This window comes from Haliaeetus albicilla, chromosome 12 (assembly GCF_947461875.1).
Source record: "Haliaeetus albicilla chromosome 12, bHalAlb1.1, whole genome shotgun sequence".
Lineage (NCBI taxonomy): Eukaryota > Metazoa > Chordata > Aves > Accipitriformes > Accipitridae > Haliaeetus > Haliaeetus albicilla.
The window spans coordinates 12566325-12587208 of NC_091494.1; the positions used below are offsets into that span (position 1 = coordinate 12566325).

Sequence of the window (20884 nt, forward strand, 5' to 3'; positions counted from 1 at the left end):
CTGAACCTTCCAAGGTCCATCTAATGCACTCTTAACAGCAAGTGCACATTCAGTCTGTGGCATTAGAGTAGAATGAAACTGAAGCATACAACGGAGAAGAAAGAAAGATAAAATGCATATAATGTGGAAGTTGGGTCCTCATCACCAACTGTTTTGCACCACAGATCTGCCATACCTGGTAGTGTGGTTGTAACCTTAGTAATTTCTCAGACATGCTAAACCTTACTTTCTTCTGTTTTCAGGCCAGTATGGAGATCCTCTAAATAAGTACATTAGACATTATGAAGGATTGTCTTACAATGTGGATTTGTTACACCAAAAACACCAGCGTGCCAAAAGAGCAGTATCGCACGAAGATCAGTTCTTGCACCTAGATTTTCATGCTCATGGAAGGTTAGTGATATTTTAAAAGGTATTTGCTTTAAATATTTTATTCATATATGTGTTTTAATTATAGTGAAATGTACATGGTGAAATAGTCATCAAACTAATGTTAGCTAGAATACACTAAAATGCAGTGCTTATGGTTTCTATGAAGTATTTGCTCTGATGTCCAGTACGAGTGTGAAATTGTTGCTTGTAATCACTCATATGTACTTCTGGTGATAACTATTAATGTGCTTTGAAGCTTAAACAATGGAAGCATACTGGGAACAGAATGGTAGTTGATTCTGAGTTTATAATGCAGCTTTGGCACCTTTTTTTTACAATAAATTATGCCAAACTGCCTGAAAAGATTTGAGAAAAAAGTAAATTTCAGACTGCGTTTGAAACTACAAAATAGGCCAAAAAAGTCTTCTGTTTCATGTGTAATGGTGTCATCTGTTTTCTGTGCTGTTGTGGAATTTAGCAATTATTTGACATGGGGAAAACATAATTGCTGTTGCTTTGCCCTGCATTTAATATGTAGTTGTAAGATCCGGTACAAAAGTTAGATATTCAGTGTGAGCAACTGAAATATAATTTGTAGGTTTCACCTAGGAAGAGCTCTTTGTACTTTTAAAATTGCCTGCTTTTTGTATAACCAAGGAGAAACAGGAAGAAAGTTAAAATTTGCGTCTGTGTCTTTGTTTCTTTGACTCCCTCCTTTCCAGCACCACTGCCTTAATATATTTTGGGAATATGTAATGCCCTTGTTTTTCTAATTATCTCAGTTACAATTTTAAGTAATTAGAACTTGATAAATAATTGCTAGCCATATGTAGAAACATAGGAAGTTTGGCAGAGCGAAGGTAAAACCAGGTCTTCTGAATCTGTGTTTGGAATACTGGTTTATAAGTAAGCATTCTACTTCTGTGCCAGCTTGTAATTTCTTCAGGGAGTTGAGTGTTGCTACTGGAGGTGTATGGTGTAATGACTGAATTTCAGTGCATGCTCCCAAAAGGTTAGCATTAGGGTTGTATTTGTAACTGCTGTAGAACTGCAACCCAAATCCTGAATTTGAAGTCCTGTCCTTACATTTTGGGTGTAATTTTTAGTCCAGGGAATTTTATTATTTAAAGAAGAGTCATATTGCTGCTGTCTCTGCTGTAGCTTCACAGGCAATCTCTAGTCCTTGCTGTTAAATTGTTCTAATAAACAAGACTGCAGAGTAGAATGTTTCAGAAGCTCCTCATACTGTAAACCTTTCCACTTTTAAATCTCCAACAAGGTTGCAAGACAGTGAAGTTTAGTTTCAGTCTAATGCTGCCACTCTTAAGCTGCAGGCTGATGGTTAATTAAGGCTTACCAAAGTGTGTGGTGCTGCAGAGAGGAACAGGCCTGACCACATTCCCAGTATTATCTTTGTGCTAGCACTAGTATTCTTAAGACCATGCAAGGAATAGGATCTGGGAACTGATCCAGCTGAAAATTACTTGGCAGAAAAAGCAATCAGCATGACTTGAAGGGTTGATGGAGGGAGGATGAGACCATTCTTTCTGGGAGCAGTCCACATTTCAGTCCACTTGAGCAGGTTCATCTTGTCATTGATAAAGATCCCATAATACTCCTCTGTAAAATAGAGCTCTTAGCTTAGCCTGTGCATTCTATCTGTGTTAATAAGGTGGGCTGAAAAGCATTACCGTATGAAAATGTTAACCATACTGACAATGAGGTCTAAAAAAGATTTCCTCTCTTACTTCATGGATCTCAGTCACACCAAACCTTAGACAAACAGGTTTATAAAGGTTTTGATAACAGCTACTATTACTCACAAAGGAAAGTGTTGGTGTTTGTACGTGGAATTGATTCTAAATCCCTATGCTCTGAGGCACAAATCCATTGTTAACTGAGGAGGCTGAATGGAAACTTCCTATAAGGTCAAACCAGTCCATAATTTAGGATTTTGGTGGTTTCCTGTGACACATCTAACACTTCCTGCCAAAGAGAGGGTAGCTGACAGGCTGTAAATTTAGTCCACAAATTCCCATTAATCCGTCTGAGTGTGTTCTTACAACATATTTTCATTTTTCTTTAAATATGAATTAGGAAGGATCAAGTGAATTGTGTTTTACTTCATACAGTGTATTTAGTAGCTTTGAAGGTGTGTAGCAGTTTGGAAAACTGTTGTATTGGCTTTGTGTGGCAAGGTTTTGATAGCGGGGGGTGTTACAGGGGTGGCTTCTGTAAGAAGCTGCTGGAAGCGTCCCCTGTGTCCGACAGAGCCAATACCAGCCGGCTCTAAGATGGACCCACCGCCGGCCAAGGCCGAGCCCATCAGCGATAGTGGTAACGCCTCTGTGATAACATTTTTAAGAAGGAAAAAAAAGTTGGGACAGACAGAAACGGCAGCCGGGGAGAGGAGTGAGAACATGTAAGAGAAACAACCCTGCAGACACCAAGGTCAGTGAAGAAGGAGGGGGAGGAGATGCTCCAGGCGCCGGAGCAGAGATTCCCCTGCAGCCCGTGGTGAAGACCATGGTGAGGCAGGCTGTCCCCCTGCAGCCCAGGGAGGTCCACAGTGGAGCAGATCTCCACCTGCAGCCCAGGGAGGACCCCATGCTGGAGCAGGTGGGTTCCTGAAGGAGGCTGTGACCCCATGGGAAGCCCATGCTGGAGCAGGCTCCTGGCAGGACCTGCAGGTCTGTGGAGAGAGGAGTCCATGGAGCAGGTTTTCTGGCAGGACTTTTGACCCTGTGGGGGACCCACGCTGGAGCAGTGTGCTCCTGAAGGACTGCACACCGTGAAAAGGACCCACGCTGGAGCAGTTCGTGAAGAACTGCAGCCTGTAGGAAGGACCCACATTGGAGAAGTTCGTGGAGGACTGTCTCCTGTGGGAGGGACCCCACACTGGAGCAGGGGAAGAGTGTGAGGAGTCCTGCCCCTGAGGAGGATGAAGTGGCAGAAAATAGCGTGTGACGAACTGACCATAAACCCCATTCCCCGTCCCTCTGTGCCGCTGGGGGGGTTGGTAGAGAATCTGGGAGTGAAGCTGTGCCCAGGAAGAAGGGAGGGGTGGAGGGAAGGTGTTTTGAGATTTGGTTTTATTTCTTATTACCCTACTCCTGTTGATTTGTAATAAATTGAGTTAATTTTCCCCAAGCTGAGTCTGTTTTGCCCATGATGGTAATTGGTGAGTGATCTGTCCTGTGGTTATCTTGACCCACAAGCTCTTTGTTATATTTTCTCTTCCCTGTCCAGCTGAGGAGGGGGAGTGATAGAACAGCTTTGGTGGGCATCTGGCATCCTTTTTGTAGTTGTAGCTAGTTTATTGTGAATAGTTATAAGTGATGTATGTCATGGCAACATTAAAACCTTCCTATCAAATATTCTAATTACTGTGTGCTAAGGTAGGAAAAAAAGCTTTTGCAAAATCCTTAAACCATTTAGATTTAGCCCATGGACTATTAAAGTGCTGTTTTATTTAAATATGGTGATGAAACTTACAGGCTTTCGGTAAACATGAGGTTTGAGATTCTGAAAATTTAAACCTGTTTTTTTGAATGGCCTTATACCAAATGGTTAGTTAAGACTTTGTCCAGGTGTAGTGGTTTATTGGCATACAGCTGTCTGACTTGCATCTCCTTAACTTAATAAAGATACTAAACAGCTGCTACTTATGGGTACTGAAATGATAACCTTCTGTTTTGAGTTGGCTTCTGATGAAATGGCTATCTTCTGTAGCCAAGAAACAATGGAAGAGCTGTCCCAATAATTACTGCTGTTGCCTGCTGGAAACTGCAAATGAAGCTAGCTGGACCACAACAGTTCTTATGCTGTATCTCTGGTACCAGTCTGAACTTTATAAACTTAATCTTTTCTTTTGTGCCAGAGGAAGCACCTGTTGGTCACATGGCCAGTCAAGATGGGAAGTGATTTGGCTGGTTATTTTTCAGCCAGATTAATTTGTCATTCAATTCAGTATATAACCTGTAAGAAGAAAGGGTACAGAAATAAGCAGAAGTGGTGAGAGGGAAGATGCAATACTACCCTTTTCAGTGGCAGTGCTGACATACACCAGATTAGCATTCATCAAATTTAGTTTCATTGTCCAGAAAATGGCTGGCAGCTACAAGTATTTTATGACTGTGTAAGTAGCATCTGTTCTTTTCAGTAGACTGTTTGGATTTAAGAACTGTATTTCATAGTAGCCTCTTGTTGAAAAAGGATAAAATAAAAATTAAATATTATATATTTATACTAAGCTAAAGTGACCATTTAACCATGGGCTAATAACAGTTTAATAATGAAATAGATGCTGTTATGACCGAATTAAACCCAAAGCTACCTATTTTTCACACCAGGCTCAGTAGTTCTACAAATGGGTGTATAAGGTTCCATCATTGAAAAACCCTGCCTTCTTTAACCTTGCTCTGAAAGTTAAATGCTACACAGTAGCATTAAGAAGAGAAATTTTTCAAAACTTTTTTGTTGGGTAATCTAAAATACAACTCGTTATGGCAGATGTAGTGAATTAAACCAAACCAGCCACTATTCAATGCTGAAACACTAGCTTAATAGGGCAGTTAAAATTGCTGAAACTAAGCTATGGATACCTATTAATTCTTTTGAATCATAAACTGTGTGGTTTAGATGAGTTGACATTATTGTTTCACCAGTGGTGCAAAATGTGCCCATTTCTAAAATGCTTCAAATGGGAAGGAATATGAAGTTTTAAAACAATCCTGGTTATGTATCATAGCTGTTCCACCTGCCAGTTTATATTGAGTGTTTTAGAGTCCATACAAAGATAATGAATGCACAGTCTTAGTATTAACCAACTAAGTTCCTGGTATAAAGTAGCTTTTGAACCCACTCCAGAACCCTCCCCACGCAACTCCCCCCCCCCCCCCAAAAAAAAAAAACCAACCAAAAAAACCCACAAAATGAAATACATGGCATGATGCATAGAAGAGCAATGCCTTTGGCACCAGCTTAAGATACAGTGAAGGAGTTTAATATAGCATAACTTTCTTTTGCATGTTAAGGTAATGTCAGTAGTTTTGAAAATGAAGTTGGGGCATCACCAAAACTGACATTGTATTTTATACCCAGTTTTGACTTAGTCACAAAATGTGTACTTGCACTTGTTCACTTACTGAACACAACCCTTCCCATGCAGAGAAGCTGGAAAGTTTTCTTTACTTTTTCAGTATAAACATTTGCAATATATTAATCATAGAACATCCTGAACTGAATTCCTATCAACTGTAGAATGTCAGAAGTATCCTAGATACTTCATTCATAGTGATTTCATTTTGAGGATAGAGCTTGAAAAACTTGTCTGATGCTCTCTGAACTATACCTTTTTACCTAATTCCTGAGACCCTGATGCGTTCAGGAGTAGAGGATCTACATCTGTGTAGTGTTTAACTGTACTGCCAGTCAACTTTTTACTTAGTGCATTCCTAATAACTTATGCTTTCTAGTTTTTTCTTAATTTGTCCTGTTAATCACCTGTCCACACCCACTTCCACTCTTTCTCTTGGATTAGTTGATGACTCTTGCTTGGGAAAGTTGCCTACACAGCTTGAGTGAACAGTTGAATTTTCAAGTGGTGCTTGGAACACATGGTAACACCTGCTTATTACTAAGTTACAGATACGTTGAGAACTTTCAGATGTTTTGCAATTTAGCTATAATGTTCCTTAGATTTTTACCTAAAATTTTATCTAAAAAAAAAAAAATACTGCGAGTTAAGTTCAGACATGTTTGTTGGAATATATGATCTTTGCATGATCCTTATAATAGGAAAACTGTTATAGAAATGCTTGCAACATCACTTCTTTGTAAGCCATACAAATAAAAAGACCTTTCATATGGTTATACTTGTGAATATTAAAGCATTCACTTGTTGAATATTGGTAGGTTGTTCTATAAAATCTGTGATAGTTTAAAAATATGGGCTTCACCAATAAAAATGTTTCTTCGTGTTTTAATTTGGGCTTACAAGTCATGGCTGCTAAGTTCAGATTCTTTTAGCCCAGCATATTCAAATCTTAAAAACTAGCTCAATATAGGGTTAAAATTGTTTATATATTAGAATATTATTTCAGTTGGTGCAATTGGAGTAACCAATTCTTCAGTCTCCACCACCTTATACAGTTCATCTGGACTCAAAAGTACTTCTACTGTGCTCCAATATGCTCCAATACTGTTATATCGTATTTTCAGATCAGTCTGTATAAATGCTTGTCGAGGTTTGGATTATGACAGAAACCTGAATACCTTCTAACTAATGATGAAACACAAGCTTTGCTTCCACTGCATTAAAAATCAGTGATACTGGTCATTTGTAGTGATCCTTCATGACCATTAGACATTTTTCCATCTCTTGTTACTCACCAGAATGTTCTTGCCTACTGTTCTGCGTCACTACAAGGACATACCCCTATGTATCCAAAAGAGCATGCATCCAGCTCTGCTCTGTAACTTCAGAACTGCAACAATAGGTGGGTTTTGGAGGGAGTTTAGAAAAATGTTATTATCCTATCCTTCTTGGGTTTGTATAGGGTGGGAAGGAGTGAAAAGAATTCTTGTCTTTGTGGTTCTATATAAAAAGGCTAATAGTATGCATGTGTCTAATGTGGCAAGTCCAGTGGGCACCAAGATTTGGCCATTATTACTTCAAATAACTTGACAGCTAAAGTGTCTATCAGTGCTTTCAAAAGTTACACTGAGTGCCAGGAGTCAGGAAGATGCTGTAAGGCAAGCTTCCACTTGAGATTGTTTTGCCTGATTATGTCAAAGTGCTGAGAGTAGCATTTGATCAATAAGTAGCTGGAAAAAACTGCATCAGTCTCACTATTGCTGCTAGTAGGGTACTCCTGCATGTTACTGCATGTAACCTTTTTTTTCCCTGTAGTTAATGAGCAAATTTTCTACAATGTCTTTATTAAGAAAACACTGTGTAAAGCTGTAATATATTGCAGAGTGACCATGCAATTCAGCTGCTAGGTAAAAATGCTTTAACTGTCACCCAGTTTGGAATAAAGTTCAATAAATGATGGGTTCTTAAATATTCTACTACCTTTTACAGTGTTTTGCATTGAGCAAAGGAACTTTTATAACAATGAGAGCTTGCATATTGTGAAATCGTGTGGCTTTGGGTCTCAATCTGTGCTCACTGCACCATTTGGCAAGGCGTATTTGTGAAGCAGTATTTGCTGATTGGCTTTAATACTGCTTTGCTATGCAGGTACCTTTTTCAGAATTATTTTCAACAGCTATCAGTCATAAATTGAGCTTTCTGGTACAGTCATGAATGGCAAGAGTGGACCACAACATTTCAGAGTTCTTAAGTATGAGGTTTTTTTATTTTTGGTTCTATAGTAACCTGTAATTCTTTGTATTGCCTTCATTATTCAGAGCTGTTACATGTTTGTGTTTAAATAGATAGTTGTTGACTGTATTTGAATAGGTAATGCAAATGAAGGAGGCTACCTGCACAGAAATCATATTTGATATGTTGAGTTTCAAAGGTGACATTCTGAGCATGCTGCCACGCTGTCTGAGATGGACTGAAGTAACGGAGCTAGTTACTCTTGGATTAAAGAGGACTTTATATTGTCACCTTCTGTTTTTTATTAAACACTAGATACTCTTTTTATGGCATTTAATTTATATTTAAGTACTTCGTAACTGTGCATACAACATAGTACTCAATTCATGAAATGGCTTTGTCTTCCACATTCTGTGAGTCTGTCAGAATCTAAAGCAGATTTGCTATTACTGGACTAATCTGAAAATTTGTTGTGTCTGTTTTTCAGTTCAATGTGCACCCTCCTAAACAGACTAACTTAAATAGCTTGTTTTAGTGGTCATAAAATAGGACTAACTGGTTGGCTTCTGTGAGACTTAAGTGAATTATTTCCATGAATTTTACTAAGTGAATTTTTTGCAAGGTTCACTTACTACAGCTCATTTTAGGCTGTCCTGAATTTAAAGAGGAAAAAAAACCCAAAACTCTTTAGTTCTTAGTGTATTCTTTTCAGCTTTATTCGGTGCTTTGTGACCATTCTTCAATTATCCCCTGTCTATTGTACCTTTTAAGTTATATACCTTAACAAATAACTTGCCAGGCAAGAGGCCCGTGAATCGGGTCTTGCTTTCTACACCTGTTTTGTCAGAAAAAACCCAAACCACCCTATGTTGGTGCTTGTAGGTAAAGCAATTTTATCTTGCAGAGAATTGGGAAGCAGGTACCTGAGTTCTTACTTGTTTTTTAAATTCAATTAATCTAAAAAATATTTTAGAGGCTGAATCTGTGGGTTAAATGTCCTGCATTTTATGGGTTTAAATGCAGTGAGCTGGAATATGCATAGCCCTCAGGAAAAAGGCATTTAGTGTTTCACTTGGGTTTGTCTAGGAAATGCCTGGTACAGTAGCATCGGACTGGTGAGACTGCCCAGCTGAGGCACAGGGTTTCCCAGCTGTACTGCTAAAATTAGTATTAATACTTTAGAACTTTACTCCTTGGCCAACAAACTTTAGTAGACATAGCCATGTTCTCAAAAATCCATGTTCTTAAAATGAAAAGTAGTAGGCTTAAATGAAAGTACTTAAGCTATGTGCTTCGTATGTGCTTATATTATCAGCTAGCAGATTTCTTTTCTTTGTATGTCTTTGTTTCACTGAGAAAGTTTCTTCCTAAACTAGTTAGTTTGAATTCATGTAGTAACTTTGATGCCTTGTGATTTTATTCTAGTACATCTTTACCTGTTTTCTTGTTTTGATCTCATGTTTTTGAATTATGTTAGAACGTGGCACTGCATATAAATATTTAACTTTATGTAAATACAAATGGGATGGTTATTTTGCATAAACAGGAAACGAAGTGACAGAATTGGTACTTAACTTCCCATAGAAGCTTTACTGAAAGGAAAAAAAAAAAATCAACCCTGGGTAAAGACTATTCTGCTTTTAAAATCTGTATACCATACTCTTCAGGACAGAGAGATACTTGACTGACCTTCTTAAAGTGTAAATTAGCCAACATGTAGCTACTTGTAATCCTACTTGGATGATTTCTGTTATTTGAGCTAGTTTATGTGTTTGCAGCTATGTATATCAAGAGTAATCAGTGGCAAATTGTTTAGGATGAAGGCTGCATCCTCAGTTGTGTTCTTCTAGAATAACAAGTTTAGCAAGTCTGGCTTCTGAAGGTCAGGAAAGAAATCTCTGAACAATCACAAGTGCCACCCTAGAGGTGTCGATGGAAAACAAACATAAACTGCAAATATTCTAGCTGGGATTGCTGAGCATTGCAATGCTGTAGAGGTTGTTTTTTAGATAAATACTTAACAGAGGATGGTACCCTCTATCTGCATCTAGGTGGGTAATAGAATGATAAACCTGGAGACCCTATCGTGCTGTTTCAAAGATGTTTTTTTTAGTGTCAGTAGCAGGACCATGGGAATTGAAGAAATATGTTATGGTGGGTTTAATACAAAGTGAAAACAGTGTAAAAAATAATAATGTCCGTAACTGTGATGGTTCTGTAGACTTAGCTTGTGAGTAGTTTAAACCCATCATTAAGTTGTTAAGCTGTCTTCTATTTAATATAGTTCAGGGTTGGAGTGAATCTGACTGTGGGAAGTGAGTTTAGATTTTGGGATGCCTCATGTGGAAGCAGTTAGAAAGAAGGGCTCAAATTATTCTCCCCTTCCATTTTTCAGAAAAGAGAGTCTTTGCCTTCTTAAATGGAAGAAGTAAGGATAAAAGACTTGCACCTCAAGCAGAGTGGTGTCGTGGTTTAACCCCAGCCAGCAACTAAGCACCACGCAGCCGCTCACTCACTCCCCCCCATCCAGTGGGATGGGGGAGAAAATCGGGAAAAAGAAGTAAAACTCCTGGGTTGAGATAAGAACGGTTTAATAGAACAGAAAAGAAGAAACTAATAATGATAATGATAACACTAATAAAATGACAACAGTAGTAATAAAAGGATTGGAATGTACAAATGATGCGCAGGGCAATTGCTCACCACCCGCCGACCAACACCCAGCCAGTCCCCGAGCGGTGATTCCCTGTCCCCACTTCCCAGTTCCTAAACTAGATGGGATGTCACATGGTATGGAATACACTGTTGGCCAGTTTGGGTCAGGTGCCCTGGTTGTGTCCTGTGCCAACTTCTTGTGCCCTGGCTGGGCATGAGAAGCTGAAAAATCCTTGACTATAGTCTAAACACTACTGAGCAATAATGGAAAACATCAGTGTTATCAACATTCTTCGCATAGTGAACTCAAAACATAGCACTGTACCAGCTACTAGGAAGATAGTTAACTCTATCCCAGCTGAAACCAGGACAAGTGGTATCTTCTAGATCCTGACTTGTGAGGAGGCTCATGGAGGCACAGGTGCAAAGATTTTTCTGGTTCCTTCTAAGAGGAGTATGAACCTAAATGGACTCTCCCTGTACTGGAGTCATGTTCCATACTGCTGCCAACCCATCGCCTTCTGTTTCCTTTTCCCAGCTGCTTCCTCCAGCTGTGGAGTAACTCCTCCGTCTCCTTTTTCCCTTTTTTAATTTTTTTTTTTGTACAGTCTTCTCTGGTCACTGAGTGATTCTGCCTGCTCAGCCTGCCATTGGTTACAGCAGTTTGGCTGAGGAAAGGTAGGAAAGGGAAAGCACCAAGTGCCCTTTTGCATGCCACTGATAGTAGCTCTTTCTGCCAGTTTTGGAAAAGTCTGTAGGCTTCCTATCGGTGTCCCAATATATTGGACATTCAATCATGGCAAAATCACTGATCTTAGAAGGTAACACATACTAGAAAGAAACGGAATAATATATTAGGCATTAACTCTTACATGTACACCTTTATGTTCATTTTACCAAGTGCTGTTAGTATATACACAACTTCTTTTTTTTTTAAGTACTTGCTCTGTGATTAGAGCGTAGGATTGACATAACTCAAGCCCATGGGAAACTACAGGGTTTTAACTAAGTGTGGTGCTCTCAACTATTTTTTTTCTTTAATTATCACTGAGTTGCTATGTTACATACTTGCAAATCTGACATAGTCTCCCTGAGGTAAGCTAAAGTGAAGTAAAAACCTACCTCTTGATAGTCTTTAGGGTACTGCCATTAATGAATAAGATGTAGTTTATTATTAAAGCAGATTATATAACAATATAAACACTTTTACCAAAAACTCTGTCTTCAACTAAACGAGCAACCATATAGTAACCAAGTAGTGGCCTGTTACCATATCAGTTTTCAGATACATGTAAGACAGAAGCAGTAACAAATAAGCAAGGTCAAAACTTGGTCTTAATTGATTTAATTCTGTTCTAGAGACCACTACTGCTGGGAAGTGTCTTACGCAAGGTATTAAGTGTGTAAATAAAAGTAGTATTATTTTTCTGGAAATAGTCTTCTGCCTGGTATGTAGCTAGGCTAGGGAATAGCTTACTTTACATTGATATAGGTGCTGGCACAGAGAACTTGATGCATGCTGTAGAGGTGGTAATTACTAAAAGGCTTATTTGAAGTTTCTTATGTCTTCCATTGTGGCTAGTTTTAGAAACCATATTCAGGACTGAAACAGACAAATTTGCTGAACTTCTCGGGAATCTCCTGTCCCTGGAAGAATTCATGAAGTTACTGGATTTAAGCCAAGAAAGAAGACTGAGGTGCATTCTCTTCCACATCATAGAAGTGACTAGCTTATATTCCTTTCAAGAAAGGGGAAGAAATACTAGCTTGGAAGAAATTTAGAGTAAACGTTAGGAGAACTTCTATATTGGGTGAGATAGTGAAATGGATTTTGTAGGGTCTTTGGAAGTTTCTTACTGAGAAATTAGGGTGTTGAACTGGATTTTTTTGGGGGGTCCCTGCCAACTATCCATTTGTTTGAATCAGTCATTACAAATGCCACCTATGAACTGGCATCTTTTCAGTGCAGTTAATTTAATCAACACTTGTAAGTAGTACATTAAGATGTCTCTGCATAGCCATAAAAAAGGAATTTACTTTCTCTACTGCAGGTTTCATGTAATACATGGGGTTTTATGATTACCATTGTTTAAAATTTGGTGATTTGTTAAAGTTGTTAATTCTTGGAATTGGAGTCTAATTGGAATTAGAGACAAATAGATGCTTGTTTACCCCCACCCTACCCCCCAAGTTGCCTCTCTTTCCACCTCTCTTTTTTGCTGGGGAAGAACTAAAGGAAGATTTGTCACTTCATTTTTCATTATTAAAAGGGTGAACAGTCCAGTCGGATAATCCTGTTCCCACCAAGCATGTTTGAATGACCAAGAAAAGACTTGTTTAAAAATAGCTGTGAGACTATCAGGTTATCTAAAAGTTTAACTAAATTAAGAAATCAAATGGTCAGAGAATTGTTATTGTCAAATACAGCTGCATTATTTTCTGTTTGGAATAGTTCTCTAATCCTGCAAATAGAGCTAATTTTATTAATAAATAGATAATAACAGCATGGATTAGAATTTGTAGTGTTAGTTATGTACCAATGCAGAAAGTAAGAAGAGGGGGGAAATGAAAGGAGAATAAATAGAGGCGTCTTAATTTTAAAACTAGTGAAAGTTTTTGTTTGGTACATACAACTTCTAACAGTCCACTTTGAAGTGACAGATAGGCTAATACTGATGAAAAGGCATCACGCCCTAAAGGAAAAACCATTCCCCGCTTTGATAGACTATACTGAGCTTCCCCTTGCCCCTCCAAAAGCATATTCCTGGAGTGCAGGCCATCTAGGCAAAACTCAAAACTGACCCTAAAGCATGATTAGGTGATAGTCAACAATGGTAGACCAGAAGTGCGATGCTGAATGTCATGCTAATTTGTAAGGATGAGAACGTAGATGACTTGGCAAGTGAGGAAGGGATACCTTGGATGGCTTCACAGTTGAGGCCTAGGGCTAGTTCATCTATCTACTTGGTGTTATTTTAGGCTAAACTTGATAAATTACTTTCATTCTGAGGTAAAGTCCTTTCCCCCCACCCCGACATATATGAGTATATGACAAGCCCTGCATCATCTAACATAGTGTACTTCAAAACGATAAAGAAATTACTGATGCAGTTGAGTGTTACAGATAATTGCTCCTCAATTTTATTTGAAACTTACATGAATACAACCAGAAAAATCTAATTTCAGAGTAACTTTCTTGCACTTCTGAGAGAAAAGTGCTATATAGATTGAGGTGCTTTTTCAGAAAACCTACTTTTTTCCACCAGGAAAAAGTAATTTTAGCTGTAATAGGTGCCCTTGGTGGGATTAGTACATACTTCAGTTCATCACAGAGACAGAATTACAGACTTGTTATGGTAAGAAGTCTTCTATCAAATATTAGAGAAGGGAGGAGAGATATTCTAAAGTATCCAGGATCTCTTGTCATTTAACTTGAGTTCAGATGCACATGAAAAGAGTCTGATCCATCCTCAGTAACTCTAGAGAACTCAGTCACAGAGAAAACTCAAACTAAAATGAAGTTCAAATCTCGTAACACCTTGATCAGTGTATTACAATCAAAGTGAGTAGAACTTCTTGAAGTACTTGAAAGAAGTTCTTCAAATTCTTATCAGTGTCTTAATTTTCTTCTGCCTGTTCATTTCTAACTTCTGCCCAGAAGAGCCACACAAGGTGGCTTAAAGTATATTTTTTTTCCCTAGAGAAATGTATTGTGTCATCTTGTAGCATTCTGTTCTATGATGTTTTCCCAAGTGGCTTGTTCATGTTATCTCCTCATCCTCATGAACCTCTGTGTTGCCAAAAGGCAGTTTTACAGAGCTAGTAAAGAGACTAACTTAAAGAAGAAGAAATCCTATTTTTTGTCTCTCCATGTTATTATAAATACTAGCTATCTATTGTAAAACATGCCTTTCTCTCTGGGTGTGGATAGCTACTAACTGCTAGCTGGTTTGTGTTCTTCGGTGACTCAAATACTCAAGCACATCTGTAGTGAACTGTTTCATCCTTTTTAGCAGAAGAATCTGCCCTCATGAAATAGATCCATACTGAAACTATAATATGAGCACTGGTTGGCTTGGCTGTATTGGGTTTGTGTGGCAAGGTTTTTGTAGCGGGGGGACTACAGGGGTGGCTTCTGTGAGAAGCTGCTAGAAGCTTCCCCTGTCCCCCATGGAGCCAATGCCAGCCGGCTCCAAGATGGACCCACCGCTGGCCAAGGCCGAGCCCATCAGCGACAGTGGTAGTGCCTCTGGGAGAACAGATTTAAGAAGGGAAAAAAAGTTGTGGCAGGCACAGAAACTGCAGCCAGAGAGAGGAGTGAGAACATGTAAGAGAAACAACCCTGCAGACACCAAGGTCAGTGAAGAAGGAGGGGGAGGAGGTGCTCCAGGTGCTGGAGAAGAGATTCCCCTGCAGCCCGTGGTGAAGACCATGGTGAAGCAGGCTGTCCCCTTGCAGCCCAGGGAGGTCCACGGTGGAGCAGGGACCCCACGCCAGAGCAGGTGGATGCCCAAAGGAGGCTGTGACCCCGTGGGAAGCCCGCGCTGGAGCAGGCTCCTGGCAGGACCTGTGGATCTGTGGAGAGAGGAGCCCACGGAGCAGGTTTTCTGGCAGGACTTGTGACCCTGTGGGGGACCCATGCTGGAGCAGTGTGCTCCTGAAGGACTGCACACCATGGAAGGGACCCACACTGGAGCAGTCTGTGAAGAACTGCAGCCCGTGGGAAGGACCCACATTGGAGAAGTTCATGAAGGACTGTCTCCTGTGGGAGGGACCCTATGCTGGAGCAGGGGAAGAGTGTGATGAGTCCTGCCCCTGAGGAGGAAGGAGTGGTGGAGATGTGTGATGAAGTGATCGTAACCCCCATTCCCCGTCCCCCTGTGCTGCTGGGGGTGGGTAGGTGTAGAGAGTTTGGGAGTGAAGCCGTGCCCAGGAAGAAGGGAGGGGTAGGGGGAAGGTGTATTAAGATTTGGTTTTATTTCTCATTACCCTACTCTGGTTTGATTGGCAATAAATTGAGTTAATTCTCCCCAAGTTGAGTCTGTTTTGCCCATGATGGTAATTGGTTGAGTGATCTCTCCTGTACTTATCTCAACCCACAAGCTCTTTGTTATATTTCCTCTCCCCTGTCCAGTTGAGGGTGGGGGAGTGATAGAGCGGCTTTGGGCACCTGGTGTCTGGCCACGGTCAACCTACCACATTGGCACAAAGCCCAGAAGTCACAGGGAATTGCTGAAGTTTGACATTCCCCATCTACCAGCCACATCTCAGAATTTTCATCACCTTGTGGTAGATACCTTTAATGCATCACCAGAGGAGAATACTCACTTTGAAGCTTTATTAACACTGTGGCAACAATAATAAAGAAAGATAGTTTGCTTGTGAAATAATGTTTGCATTACAGAATAGTCAACATGAGTCACTAGAGCCCTTACCATGTTTTAAGTGTAGGCATGACTTTTTTTCTTTGATTATTTTGCATCTTAATGTACAGTTTCAAAATACATATAACCGTAGTGTGATATTATTTAATGTGCAAGTGAAGACTGAAGATATATTTTGTATATGCTTCAGCTGAACTAAAAATTAATTAGATTTAATTGACTTTACACTGTGGCACTTAAATGTTTTGGTTATTTTGCTGTTTGCACTAATGGATACTAGCTTTCATTATGGAAAGTCAGCTCTATCATTAGTATACTGTGTATACTGGGAGACTGGTCACGTTTTTTTAGATGAAGACTCTGACACAGATGTAGCCAACTTACTGGTTACTTTTTTGTAACAAATTGGTAGCATAAGTATAATATTCCTTCAATTTCATGATTGTGCAGAAAGAGAAAAATTTAGGCAGAAAATCAAGAGTAAAATTGGAATGACTGAAGTTTCAGCGACTTCAGTGATCTGTATTTGCACAATGTGTTTAGACAAAATTTAAGAGAATACCAAATGAAACTCTGAAGCAAGCTAATGGTTGTCACAGGTATAAATTCATATAATGTCAGGCATTTTAAAACACTTCAGTTACTTCACTGAACCAAACTTCTGTTTTCGTACAAAGAAAATGTAGTATGTTTCATGTAAAAGTTAGTAGGAGGATTTGCATCAAAGAATGTAGTGTTGTAATTTGAACAAGATCATTCAATGAGTGGAGTTGTTTACATAGTTGTACCAGTTTATTATTTATTAAATGTTGTTGTCCATCTTACTGTTTCAACTGAAACTCAAAAAATAATTAGCTCACCTACATTTCATTTACATAACTTAAATGTTGGCAATGAAATTAAAATAAGCTGATAGTTGTTCTTATCTCTTCTGCTTCACAGTGCTGTGAAGTAAAATAGTTGCTTTTTCCATTAAGCTACATCTGTGTCTTCTGGAGGAATGGGAACAAGTGTATAGTCAAAGCATTTTAGATTTATGCATTTAACTCTAACTCTGTTTTCTAACTTAAATATTGTAAACTTAGCCACTTGTATCAAAAGCATCTAAATAATCTTGCTTAAGAAAATCCTTCTAAGCTATGGTCTAATTCTTGTACAGTATAAACGTCTTCTATAGATAAATTTTGCAGGGTCTGGAAACTGTTTGCATAAAAATGTTGGTTAGAAGTACTTTGCTTAGTGCTCTTGTAACTGAAGCTCAAAGCCAATTTACCATCTTGTTTTATTCACTTTAGACACTTCAACCTTCGAATGAAGAGAGACACATCTCTCTTTAGTGATGACTTTAAAGTAGAAATGTCAAACCAAGTAATTGATTATGATACCTCCCATATTTACACTGGACACATTTATGGTAAGTACAACACTTTAAAATGGATTGAAGTGCAGTCATTTTAAACAGGATTTTTTTTAATAGTACATGCAGAAAATGCGTATCTGTATGATTAGGTTATCTTCATTATCAAACTTTAATAATGCATCTAAATGCATTTAAACTCCATCTGCTTTTATTCTCATATAACAGTCACACTTAACAAATGACTATTTTACCTAATAATTTTCATATCCATAGAACTTGAAGTTCAACTCTGTTTATGAACATAATCTTCATAGAAGTCTGATGCATTTTTAAAAAAAAGAAACGGAAAAAGCTGTCTGCATTAAAAAAAAAAGGTACTGTTCTTAGTTTAAAGGACTTTAAGGACTACAAAGCTACCATCATTAAGGGTAATATACTGGATTTCAGTAAATATAAAAGTTAAATTTGATTAAAAAGGAAGGAGAATTAAGGAATTAATGAAAAGGAGAGGTGGATTAAGACTCACTCTGTCCCTCTCTATACAGTCTGTTTGGTTCTGAAAGGAATCGTAACTGCTTCCTGAAGATCTGTTAGTAAAGTCCTACAGTCTTGAAGTGACTGTTTTAAACTGCAAAAAGTATACATGCTTAGCACATTATATGCATCTAGGTAGACCAATTTACCAGTTGACTTAAGTCAGAGGGCTTTTAAGGTGTGTGGTGTCTTTGGTTGGGTTTTTTTCCTTATTTTGTGAAATTATTTCAGAAAAGCTTTTGGTTCTTTCCTTGTTGCTGAGGGATGAGATGAGAGGATTGACATGAACCTACACACTAGGCTTACTCTACATCTTCTTTTAAATCCTCTTTATTATCTTTCTCATTCACCCAACTTTGTACTTGTCATGAAGATCATGAACAAAGTTAGAGTTGAGTAAATAAACTGTTTTGCTGTGGTTCTTGATTTCCATTCAGATCAAAAGTCTTCCTTCCAAGTATTCTGAAATTTCCAAAGGTACATGGCCTATAAGTTCAGGTTATTAATGCACATTCTAATAGAATATAGTCTGAAGTAAATCTGGGATCACTTATGAATGTCTTGAAATGTGTTATACAAAGCCTATTTCTACTTTTTAGTGTACAATCAAGAGTTGTATCGCATATCTTCAAGATACTTTTTTCCAAATTTCAGTACTGTGGATGAGCTTTATAAAATTCTTGATAACTGTTAATTAGAAATTAGTGGTGGTTAATTATAAGAATGAGTACAGTTCTGATGATTCAATAGTGTGATTCTGAACCCCCCGCAATGGAGGAGTATATATAAATGTTCTTTTAATAATCCTTCATCCTTTTTATAGAAAAGGTTTGTTGGGGATGCTGCATGTTGTAGCTGTCAATGTTTAAACGTTGATAGTTGTACTTTTCCAGATTGTGACTGCTTCAAATACAAATTCACTCCATCCTGCATTTAAACCTAGCTACAGTTTTAAGGGGCTTATGCTTGAAGAGAAAAATTGATATCTTGACTATAGGGAGATCTTTCTTTGAAAGCTTTCAAAGCTCAGTATACACTCTGAATTTTTTTTTAATTTTTTTTTTATAATTGTATGAACAGATGTATAAGTACAGGACTTGGATATAGGATTACATGCTGTATTTTTGTGACAGCTTTAAAATATGGAGTTGAATTCTTCATTATATGCTTTTTAAACATGTCATGCACCTGATTAGGAAGCTATTGAACTTAATAACTATGATTTTGGGATAACTGTATGTCATACTGTTGCATAATCTTAGTCTTAAAAATTCAGACACAAACTTTCTGCAAGAATTTCTTACTGCTGTTATCCAGGATCTTATTACTGTATAATTCATATAGGTTTTTAGCAGTTTGGGAACTGGTGCACAATCAGGATAATTATGCAACTATCATGCTTTAGCATTGTGTGCTTAACGCCTTGGGTGGTTTGTATGCTTGAAGCTTGCACAGAATTAAAAGCTTTTAGAAAGCTAATGCGCTTTTTCCCTTAACAGGTGAGCAAGGAAGTCTTACCCATGGGTCTGTTATTGATGGAAAATTTGAAGGATTCATCCAAACTCACAGTGGGACCTTTTATATTGAGCCAGCAGAGAGATATATTAAGGACAAAACTCTACCGTTCCACTCTGTCATTTATCATGAAGATGATATCAGTGAGTACTTCCATTTTGTGCTACAGATGAAATAAATTTTTTTTTATTAAATGTCAAAAACAGTAAGCCATTTGTAAGCATCAAATGAGACTTCTGCTTGTGTATGACACTGTGAATCATGCTGTCCTGAAATGATTCATATACAGTTATGGTGTGAAAGAGATTTATGGCAAAGCAAAGTGAGTCTTCCTTACTCTGCCATTTTAAGAAATCCTTAGCAGTCAGGTTTAAGTGTATAAGCTGTCTATTTTCTATTCAATAGATATATGTTTCTTTTGAAAAATGCTTTCTTAAAATGCTCTATACTCATTGTTCTTCCTTGTGATCTGGAAGATAAAGGATAATTAAAGTTCAAGTCACTAAGCATTTGCCTACATCTAGTGAAGGTGGTACTTGTGGGAAGTGAAAGCTGCTTCTGCATGCATGGGTCACAGATGCCTTCAGAGAACTCTTTAGAAGATGTGGTGGCACCCAGTATGTCCCATTTTACACAGTAACTGATAGAAGTATACAGAGAATACTACTTGAATTTGAAGAGTATAGCCCCAGAAGTCTAGCTTTAGTTGTAAATGCCTAGAAGGATGAGAAAGTACCATGGAATACTTTTACATCTTCAGAACTGATGCATCAGAGTTCTCTTGCACTCTACCTGCCTTTTTATGTACAATCAGTCTTCAGCTGTAATAAAAATCAGTTTTATTTGATGCTTAGGTAACTTTATGCTGAACCAAAAAATGCTGCAATAAAGTTGTGATTCCAAGTTTCAATCCTTCCAAGTAGGTGTTGGCAGAGGGTCACTTTAAGATTATCTTTTGGTTATTGAAGCTAGCAAGTTGTGTGTTGCAAGCTAACTTTATGTAGGACTTCAATCTTGCTTAAAAATCAATTTAAACTATAACTTCATCTGAAAACTTGCCCCATCAGGACATTGTGCAAATCCTAGAAGACTTGAGTTCAAAATCTGATTTGGAATTGAATGACAAGTCTTGGGTTAGATCACTAGAAATTACTTGAACCACTCTCATGATGATGTGTGTATAAATCATTTTCAAAGTGTGTCATAATGAGACTATATTGTGAAAAGAAATGTCAAAAATAGGAAAATAGATGAGGAAAATCTCTGGTTGTGATTTGTCTTTATCATTTTCTCTGTGCTGTAAGCCAGTGAAAAACAGGGTTATTGTATAATACTCTCTCTGGTTACTTCTTTTGCATGCATGCAGTGAAGAGGAATGATCTTTCTCTGCTAAAAACTCAGCAAATTTGGGGGTTTTTTTTCTAATTGAATAAAACTTCTGGAATACAGCTATGTTTTTACATTCAGTGGCAGTATGTGTGCTGTCTGCGTATGTTAAAATGGCTGTGAGCTAGCAGATATGTTTGTCCTTCCTGTTACCCCATTTTGTAAATATGATTACTAACCCCAAATCAAATAGAAGTTGCATAATTTTAAAGAGCTTCTCAATGAATGCAGTTATTGAATTTTATGTACATTGTGAGCTACACTTGCTTTCAGACTGACTAAATATGTATCTTCCTGGTGCTTACAAGACACGTATTTGAGAATAAAGTAACTTTATAGGATAGCATT

General features: G+C 38.1%; 1 protein-coding gene across 1 annotated transcript in view; it reads left to right on the forward strand.

Annotated features, from left to right (window-relative positions):
• The window catches only part of ADAM10 (ADAM metallopeptidase domain 10), a 57470-nt gene that overhangs the window by 11969 nt on the left and 24617 nt on the right, over nucleotides 1-20884 (forward strand). The window contains exons 2-4 of the mRNA XM_069798117.1: nucleotides 243-393; nucleotides 17037-17155; nucleotides 19135-19293. Coding sequence (XP_069654218.1) covers nucleotides 243-393; nucleotides 17037-17155; nucleotides 19135-19293 — 429 coding nt within the window. The remainder of the gene's footprint in view (nucleotides 1-242; nucleotides 394-17036; nucleotides 17156-19134; nucleotides 19294-20884) is intronic.